Source organism: Tachypleus tridentatus, chromosome 9 (genome assembly GCF_004210375.1).
Source record: "Tachypleus tridentatus isolate NWPU-2018 chromosome 9, ASM421037v1, whole genome shotgun sequence".
Classification (NCBI taxonomy): Eukaryota; Metazoa; Arthropoda; class Merostomata; order Xiphosura; family Limulidae; genus Tachypleus; species Tachypleus tridentatus.
In genome coordinates, this window is record NC_134833.1 from 70,619,159 (window position 1) to 70,629,672 (window position 10,514).

General features: G+C 32.4%; 1 protein-coding gene across 1 annotated transcript; it reads right to left on the reverse strand.

The window, feature by feature from the left end:
- Positions 1–2,422: 2,422 nt before the first annotated feature.
- On the reverse strand, positions 2,423–7,929 carry LOC143227391 (oxidized purine nucleoside triphosphate hydrolase-like). Its single transcript, XM_076458842.1, is given in 6 exon segments — positions 2,423–2,559; positions 2,562–2,603; positions 2,606–2,644; positions 3,639–3,738; positions 3,740–3,785; positions 7,425–7,929. Coding segments are annotated over 6 exon segments (516 nt in total). The 5' UTR covers positions 7,577–7,929.
- Positions 7,930–10,514: the final 2,585 nt, after the last annotated feature.

Consider the following 10,514-nt stretch of genomic DNA (forward strand, 5'->3'; position numbering starts at 1 on the left):
TTTATTTTAAAAATTATCCATCTCCTACATGGAAATAGAGATAACTGGGGTGCCTAAGAACAGCATGAACTTTCTCTTGCCCAACTCTTGATTTGAGAGATTTGATCGACCTGAAAATTTTAGGAAAAAAATAACTATTAAAAAAATCTCAAAAAAGGATACAAATGCTACTAACATCGGATAGTAAGCAAGCTAACATAAGCGAAAACCGACCATGCACCCGATCTGCGTGAATATCACAAAATCAAAGGCCAATATATGACTTAGGGTCATTCAAGGCGGCGTGAATCTATAAATCCGATTGGGGAAACGGGAGAACCCGAGAAAACCCATTTTCACTCCCAGACCAATTTATTTGGGAAGTGCCTGAGAAAGGGCCGATAAGGGAAGGTCACAGCTGATAAATGTTACGTATTTTACTTTCTTAAGAGTATGTATTCTAACCTACAAAATTCTTGAGTGTTTTAATTTTTGAAACATTATAAATCCAGTTGAGATTCATTATTCAAAATTTTAGCCTCAGTTGAAAAGTTGGCTGGTCAAGGAACTTGTCTACTATGTTATAATGTTTGTTCTTGTGTTTGAACTGCACGTGATGTGGCGTTTTCTTTTCTTAGTATATTATAGATATTTTTTGCTACTAGTCATCCCATGATAAAACAGTAAGTAAAAAAAGAAAAAAAGAGTATTACTGGCTGTTGTATGTTCACGTAACAACTTCACAGGGTGTGGATGAATCTTTACCAAAATTGGTACTGGAGATTTTCATTATGTCAATGTGGGTACACACGAATTTTCAGTTTTGCATTTTGTGGGCGTTTTTTATCACTACTTTGCCCCTATTGATGGATCTTCATTAAATTTGCTATGAAGATTTGTTGGGTCTGTGTAAAAATACCTACAAATTTGCAGTTTCATTTTACGTTTTGCAGTTTTATGGAAGCTTTTTTTTTACATTACGTATAAGGGAAGCAACTTTTCATGACCTAACATAACTTCCATCAAGGGTAGGGATACTCAAATTTATATTTAATAATGTGTTTCAGTCATTTGTTTTTCTCTTACAGCAATATTTCCCATGGTGTATGGTGCACCCAGGCGGTACAAGCAGTTAGGGTAGTACAATAATGAAAATGAAGTGTTTTAGTATATATTTTTAACATCGAAAATAATTAGTAATCTATCTGAATCAGATGTTATGTCCCATAACTTAATCCCACTTTAATTCTTTTTAAAACAAGGGGGGCACAAGAAACAGTATTTATTAAACAGAGGTATGAATTACAAACGTTTGGGAAATGTGATATTTAAGAAACACATATACCAAGTAGTTTGTAACTATTTTCATGTAATGCAATAATATTTATTCTGAATTAAATCTCAGTTCTGTACATGTACCAGTCTTAAACATAGGTGAGAACACCTTTAAGTAGATTTCATTCTACCTGATTTGTCACTTTGAGATAATATCTGTTACCCATGATTTGTTTGTTATTAAACACAACACTACACAATGGACTATATATGCTGTACCCACCACAAATAACAAAGCCCATGTTTCAGCAGTACTAAGGAACATTGTCTTTAAATAGTTTGCACAGGACCTTGAATAAAAAGCCACTGAAAGTATGAAGTTATTACATTCTAAAGCAGGCACACCCACGCTGATCTTTAAATATGTGGAAGTAGGTATCCCACACTCCAAAATTTAATTTTGAAATCAGCTAAAATGGGATAGAAAAAAATGCATTACTTAAAAACAGTGTTTCACCAATGTTATGTCAATTGTAGCTGTTTTTGAATTTGAAATAAGTGTTGGTATTTAATAAGGATTGGGAATGTTTTTAGTTCTGGTTTAATTATTCTGTTTGCATCAACTCAGTTAGTGAAGAGATTGTGTTAGTAATTGATATCTGTTATCTCATGGGCCTATATGATATAGCTCAAAAGTTGATTGACTTTCACCTGTATATACCATATGTACTCTCTCTTCAAAACATTAGCTGTAACAAACAAAAAACAAAACGTAACAAGAGAAACATCACATCGTCTTACCAATTTATTTTTATTTTTTTTAGAAAATGTTAACATAGAATAATACACAAATGAAATATAAAAAATATTTTGATGGAGATATTGTATCTTTTAAACAGAAAACAAAAATATACCTTGATATGCTATTAATTAACAGTGAACAATCTCAGATAATTATATATGATCAACAGTATGAAATTAATTCCCAAATCATGTTCTGATAGAACATAGAAACATTATAGATCTTGGGGTACAGTACATAATAATTTACTGATCAACACTGCTTAGCAACCAACAGAATAAACTATTACCATCAGCATTTTGTTTTGTAAGAGTAAACTAAACAAACTTTTTGTAACATGCCTACACATGTTGAACACATGAATATTTATAGGTGGCATGGTTTCAGCCATTGCATAACAGCATTCAGACATTTGACTCTCAAACTAGATACTTCCTTAAGTTTATAATCTAGAATGGTTTCATGACCCTGGAACTTGAAGTACCCTTGGAACTTCTTATCCCCAGTAAGAGAGGGAACCACAGTTTATCATCAGCCCACATCTGTCAAAAGGTATTGAATTTATTGGATACCACTGAGGTTTCATCTCTGGAAGAGATCAGAAGTTGAGTTTTACACATTTCAATCAGTTTGTTGATTTCAATACTCAACAATGACTTATTAATAAACTTTCTTCTTACCAACAAATATGAAATTACTCTTACCATAAAAATGAAAATGTATTTTTTAATAATTCTAAGCTTTCTGTGGGAAGATAAAATAGTTTTTCTCAAATACAACTTTATTTTTAATCAACAACTAACCACGCTCTTTTGTTTTTATCTCTTTGTTTTCTTCAATGAACATATATTTTACAATTAAATATGATATATTTCAGTTTTTATTTATTGCAATACTTTAGTTTTAATTAAACAAGAAACAGTTGATAATTCTTCTTCTTCTAAAACAGCAACAGAAATTTTCCTCCCAAGAAGAACACAGTGTAAGAAATAGACCAAACCTAAATTTGATAAATTACTAATGAAAGACACCATTACTTAGCTTGTAAACTGAAGGAGTGAAAACAACACAGACAGAATTTATACAAAACTTTAGTAGTAATAAATTGTCTTTATTAATTTTGCAATGTACAGTTATAAATACTGTCATTCAGCATAAATCATCATCTGTTGGTTTGAATTAATTGTCTTTTGTTATGTATAATACTTAAAGAAACAGTTCACAGGAAACCACAAAGTCTCTATTGTGCTGAGCCAGTCAAGACTAGCACTGATGTCCCACATAATGTGGAAATGATTAATTATATTGATAATTAAGATGTTATATTTAAAAAAATACTTCAGTCACCTTTTAAACTCTTTCAATATACACCTTATACCACCACCAGCATCTAATAGTATTAAATGTTTCTTATTTTACAATCTTTCACTGGTGAAATCTAATATAAAATGTCATGTTGCAGATAAGCAACAATTTCAGCTATATTACATATCCAACTTTCCACACTGTATGTTTAAATCACCCAAGACACACAATGTTTGTAAATTAACCTATGATTTTAGTACAGAGAATTTTAACAAACCTGCTGTCTCATGTGGTTGACCTTTAAAGAACCATGTAGAAAAAACATGGACTTCCATCAGCACTGGATCACCAACAAACTCAAATGTCAGAAGCCCAACTCTTTTCCAATCTGTCCACCTCTAAATGACTCTCTTTCTTTATTTCTCTAGAAGGGTGTTAAATATTAAAACAATTACACACACTCATATAATTTAATATGCTTTTACCTAAATATAAATCAACAGCTGTATTCAGTGGTTGAAGGCCAAACTAAGACAATATTAAGCAATAAATTGTAAATAAATTGTATTTTCTCAATTTATTAAAATGTTAGATGTAAATTGAGAGCACTTGAGAAAGGTCTTCATGACCAAAGTTACCCTAAAGATAACAAAAACAATAATATAACCTGTACTCAATAATAATACCCTTGAAAAACAAATACTTCATGATCAGATGAGACACTTCTAGGTCCTCTCACATTACACTACGTACTGGTCTCAAGAGTATGTTATCTAGGTTCCCCCTCACAGTATGTTAAGTACTGGTCTCAAAACTATGTTTCTCTAGGTCCTCTCACAGTATGCTAAGTACTGGTTTCAAGAGTATGCAACTATATTGTTAGTTGGTGATTTAAATAGAGCATAACTTTAATTTATCTTTTATTTATTTTGAGAATATTTTTTTACTTATTTTAGTTTCATATCAGATGAGATACATAAAATATTATCATAAATCAATTAACAGGGTCCTGTATATTTTCAATTTACACCAAGATTTTCTCAACACAGACTTGCTTAACTATTTATTAAGTTCAGAATTTAAGGAACGCCTGTTATTTTGTCAGTCATCCCAACGAATGCAAATGCAAAAGTTACAATAACTTTGTAGTGATAAAATATTTCACTCTCTCATGTTAAATAATAGAAATTAGGTAAACTCTCATAACAATAACTAACTACACCATAACTTACAGAAATTTGTTTTGGGTGAAACAGACCTAAAAAAGAAAACAAAGGTAGATTTACCCCCAAATTATCATCATCTTCTTTTATACAGATATTTACTGGAGGAAGATGCACATCATATCGCGTAATTTTAGGATTTTTTACTTACTAAACCACTAACTGTACATAATTGATAAAGAAAAAGTTACTGAAGTAACTTATTTGCAATATAAAATACATAGAGGGCCTCAGTAGTAACCAGTAATGGTGAAATATAAATTTATATATATATAAAGGACCCCAGTTGTAACCAGTGTGATGAAATACAAATATATGAATAGCAGACCTCAACTGTAATAATGGTGGTGAAATATAAATTTATGTATATATAGAAGACCTCAGTTGTAACTAGTGTGGTGAAATATAAACTTATGTATATATAGAAGGCCCTCAGTTGTAACCAGTATGGTGAAATATACATAGGGAAGCCTCAATAGCAACCAGTGTGGTGAAATATAACAAGTATATATACAGAACCTCATTTGTGTTCAGAGAGAAATATATAACCAGTGTGGTGAAATATCAATGTATGTATAGATAAGAGGACTTCAGTAAAAACAGAGTGGTAAAATATAAATATACCTATAGATAAAGAACCCCATTTGTAACCAGTGAGGTGAAATATAAATTTATGTATAGATAGAGAACCTTAGTTGTAACCAGTGTGATGAAATATAAATTTAAATTGGATAGAGGACCTGAGTAGTAACAAGTGTGGTAAAATATAAATTTATGTATATACAGAGGAACTCAGTTGTAACCAGTATAGTGAAATATAAATTTATGTATAGGTAGAGGATCTCAGTTGTCACCAGAGTAAAGAAATATAAATTTATGTATAGATAGAGAACCTAAGTTGTACCCTTTGTTGTGAAATATAGTTATCTATAGATAGAGGACCTCAGTTGAACCAGTGAGGTGAAAGATAAATTTATCATAGATGGAGGACTTCAGCTGTAACCAATGTGGTGAAATATAAACCTATATATACTCTTCAAAAAAAGAAATGCAAAAGGCAAAATATGAGACAAATTGTTAACAATTTATGTACAGATAGAGGAGCTCAGTTGTAATCAGTGTAGTGAAAAATAAATTTATGTACAAATAAGAGAGCCTCAGTTGTAACCAGTGTGGAAAAATATAAATTTATGTATAGATAGAGTACCTCAGTTGTAACCAGTGTGGCAGTTGTAACCAGTATAAATTTATCTACAGATAGAGGGCCTCAGTAGTAACCAGTATTGTGAAATATATTTTTATTTATTGATACATAGAAAGTTTAAAATGTCAATTGTCTTCATATTAAGGTCAACAGACACCAATTGTAGTTGCTTTATTTCCAAGTAACAAGTAAATAATAACTTGTTTAGCATGTTTTTTGTATGAAGTTCAAAAGAAGCAAATTTATGCTAATGGTTTTGCTTTCTTTTAACTTTGTTACAGAACAAGATTTATTCTGTGTTAGTAATAGTTTAAAATAATACACAGAAAAGTATGTATAAAACATGGCTCAATACTTAACATGCTAATGAAGTTGTGTTTCTTTATTGTTTTATGTATTAAAACTAGAGGAGTTAAAAAAAAAGGCATTATAATAAACACATAGTTTATAAACAATAAAACATGAGAACTTTTATCATTGTGTGTGTGCTGTTTTGTTATACTAAAGTCTCATCAGGGTACCTGCTGCATCCAACAAGATGAATCAAACTCCTGATTTTAAGTGTTGTAAAGCAGTAGACTTACTGCTGTCCCACCACCACTAGATAGGCTACCTGCTGCATCCAACAAGGAGTATCAAACCCCTAGTTTTAGTGTTGTAAATCAGTTACTGTCCCACCATTTGTAAAATGAGTTGGTACAAAAAGTTATATGACTTAATTCAATTTCAACATCCTGATACAGGACAGTACTTTGTGTTAGATATGCACCTTTATTGATTATGTAATTTTTTTAAAATTTATAGTTTTCCATTTCATTCAATGGATGAAGAGAGTTGCTCAAGTAAACAACTCAACTTTTCTTGTTCTGACACAAACAAGACTACAACTGTTCTCTGAGTGGAAGATAGTTGTAAATTCATTATGATGTTTTGCAATACAGAGCTAACTTTTGTGTTAGCAATCCACATAACAGCTCAAAACTTGTACATCCCTACACTGAAATGAGCATGGATTTAGGTCAGGATTAAGATTTCTTAGCTAGATTAAGGATTTTCTTTGTAACATTATAGTTAACTTAGTTTTTGTTTAATTCATGGGTGGAGGGACTCGCACTGAACTGGAAAGAGATATATTAAAGCCATTTCTACAGTTCAATGGATAACAAACACTTGACCTTATTTTTATGATTATGAACAGTGTTAATCCTTTGACTGTTTTGTAAATAAATAGTATTGTGCTGGATGTCATGTCTACTGATTTGTTCTCTATTGACAAATGCAGTTGGAAACACAGACCTATAGTATGTGATATAATATTGGTCAAACCTCAAATTAGTAAGCCCTAACTGACTGCTCTGTAGGAAGTCTAAGCACAAAAATATACCACAGTCCTAGAATAATGCTCCTTATAATAAGAGGATATACATGTATATGTAGATTGTACATTAAATTTTGTTGCAACATAAATCTCAGTACAATAACAGTTTAATACAAGTGTTCTGTTGATATCATATATAAACTTACATAAAAATACATCATTAAAACTTTGATATTTCATAGATTACATACTGATTATTGTGCATAATTACTTAAATTAGCCTGTTTGTGTGATTTAATAATTTAAGGTATAGTATACCTTTTAGCTGCTTGTTCAATAGTTTCTGAAGGTTCAACTTTTCCTCCAAAGCCATTCCACTTTTCTTTACCGAATCCTCGTTTCTTTAAACCTAACAACACTTCGGTTTGTTTACGAACGAACACCAAAGTTAGCAGCTGTTTTTCAAACATTTTAACCTTTTTTACTTTTGGGATAACAGATTCTCTATAAATTAATAATAGTAACAGAACCAACTATAATCTAAAAAACAGTATAACTTTAATTTGGTGAGTTCACAAGCTTACATCCTCTGCAATATCCACTGCAAGTATTCGAAATTCGAGTATCACCTTTGCAAGTCTGTAAAGTGTAAACTTACCGCTGTCCCACAGGAGGTCGTATTATTTAGAAAAAACAAATTCCGGGTTAGATAATGTCTGATCGTGATCCTAGATTGCAAAGTTTTATCAACAGAAAGAGAAGAAATTGGTGGTGCGTAGCTAAGATATTTCCAAATTAATATTCCAGGTTTTTAATATTCCCCTTTTTTTGACTGTACTGATTATTTTATTCGATTTGTAGCAAGTCATCATTTTGAAATTTCCTTGTAATTATCGACAAAGCATAATTTGTTAACACTTTTTTGAATAACGAAATCGTGTTAAAATTAGCAAATATATAACAAATATATTTTATTTTCTTTGCAAAATTCTTTGTATCTTTGATATAGTTGCTATCATTGATTAATTAAGAGCTTCAGGAGCGTGGTAATATGTTCACAACAACTAATTACATTCAGATCTGAGTTGTACTTTTCCCCTGTTTGCTTTGGTTACGCAACATACTTGAAATGTTTGTTTGTTTTGGAATTTCGCACAAAGCTACTCGAGAGCTATCTGTGCTAGCCGTCCCTAATTTAGCAGTGTAAGACTAGAGGGAAGGCAGCTAGTCATCACCACCCACCGCCAATTCTTGGGCTACTCTTTTACCAACGAATAGTGGGATTGACCGTAACATTATAACGCCCCACGGCTGGGAGGGCGAGCATGTTTATGCGACTCGGGCGCGAACCCGCGACCCTCAGATTACGAAGTGCACGCCTTAACATGCTAGGCCATGTAGGGCCCTTACTTGAAATGACCTGGCATTATTTGATATTAGTTTGTTATTTAATAGACCTTGAGAAGAAAGTGAACAGACCAAACACATTATATAAACTTTTTTTTGTTGTTTGTTTTTGTTATTGTTATAATTCCATTTAATGAAGTGTTATTTAAAGAGCTAGAAGATTTATGGGTTAATCAAATCTTATATACTTTAACTGGATGATTTAGCCTGTTTTGTTTTTTTTTACATTCCTAAAGAGTCAAAGAAATTCCACAACATACAGTTACGACAGAAAGTGTTCGAACCCCTGCGTCGTGAGTAGTTTTTTCTTCATAACTTAAAAAGTATCACGATTAGGATAATAAAAATATAGTATCTTATAAATATTATACTAACACCCATGTACAAAAATTTTTATGTAAATTAAACAACAAATAAACTGTTTATAAACAAAAAACCAAACATAGGAGGGGCAGAAAGTGTTCGTGCGTTTACTTTAATGGTCAGTTGTATTGCCTTTCAGGTAAATTACTTAGCGCAATCTCTTCTCATAGCCATCCATGATCGTTTTACAGTACTCGACTGGTATTTTCTTCCATTCTTCTTTGCAGAAGGCCTTTAACTCTTGCAAGTTTTTTGATGATGCTGATGAACTCTGGTCTTCAACTCATGCCAAACGTTTTCAATTGGGGTGAGATCGGGTGACTGCGATGGCCATTCCAGAACGCTTATATGGTTCCTCTGCAACCAGAATTGCACATATTTCGATGTGTGCTTAGGGTCATTGTCGTGCTGGAAGATCCAACGACGCCCAAGCCGCATGCTTCGAGCATCATTCTTGATATAAGTGCCTAATATATCAACTTTTCTTTTTTCACGATTCCTTTGACACGGTGAAGACTGCCTACACCAGAAGAGCTGGAGGAACCCCATAGAATGATTTAGCCACCTCCGTGTTTAATTGTACGGACGGTGTTCTTTGGAAGATTTCGTTCCCCCTTCTTACGGAAGATATTGCGAACATTCTTGTGGCCGAAAAGCTCGATTTTAGTCTCGTCTGACCAAAGAATACTCTTTCACTAGGTAAAGGGTTTATCTACATGTTTTCTTGCATATCTCAATCGTGCTTCTAAATGAACAGGCTTTAAATATGGAGTTCTACGAGGACGGCATGCTTTGAACCCAGAAGAGCGTAACATGTTCGTAACTGTAGAGGTGCTTACTTTAACCCAAGTTTCCCTTACCAGTTTCTGTATGCCATTACGTGTTAAACGAGGGTTCCTATTAACTTCTCTGAGAACCTTCCTCTTGGTTCTCTCTAGAATTTTGGTGGGGCGTCCGGAACAAGGGAGGTTAGCAGTTGATCCTGTAAGCTTAAACTTGGCAATTATGCTTTGAACAGTAGATTTCGACACATTAAGTTGTGTAGCAATACCGGAAAGAGACACACGAGACTTGTATTTTATAATAATTTGTTTTTTTTTTAAATCACTGGACAGTTGTTTCCTGTTCGCCATGATGACCAAGCAGGTAATGACGGAGACGACGCTAAATTGCCGGAAATAAATGTTTTGCTGGATAAATTCCAATAATTTTGAAACCAGTGTCTAGTTCTGGAATGGTATAATGTAGTTTATTCGCCAAACTAAACAAAATTTCTTCAGGAATATCAGATTTTACACGTTCTGAAAAGTACGAACACTTTCTGCTCCTCCTATTTTTCGTTATTTGTTTATAAACAGTTTATTTGTCGTTTAATTTCCATAAAAATGTATATAGATGTGTGTTAGTATAATATTTATAATATATCATATGTTTATTAGCCTAATCGTGATACTTTTTTAAGTTATGAGCAAAAAACTACTCGGGACGCAGGGTGGAAACACTTTCTGTCGTAATTGCATGATTATAAGTGTAAATAAATGTCACGTGGATTCTTCTGTTAATAGTAATGTAAAATTATTTATTAATATTATTATATATATATATGCTTTTAGATACTCTAACCACATCGATTCAAAA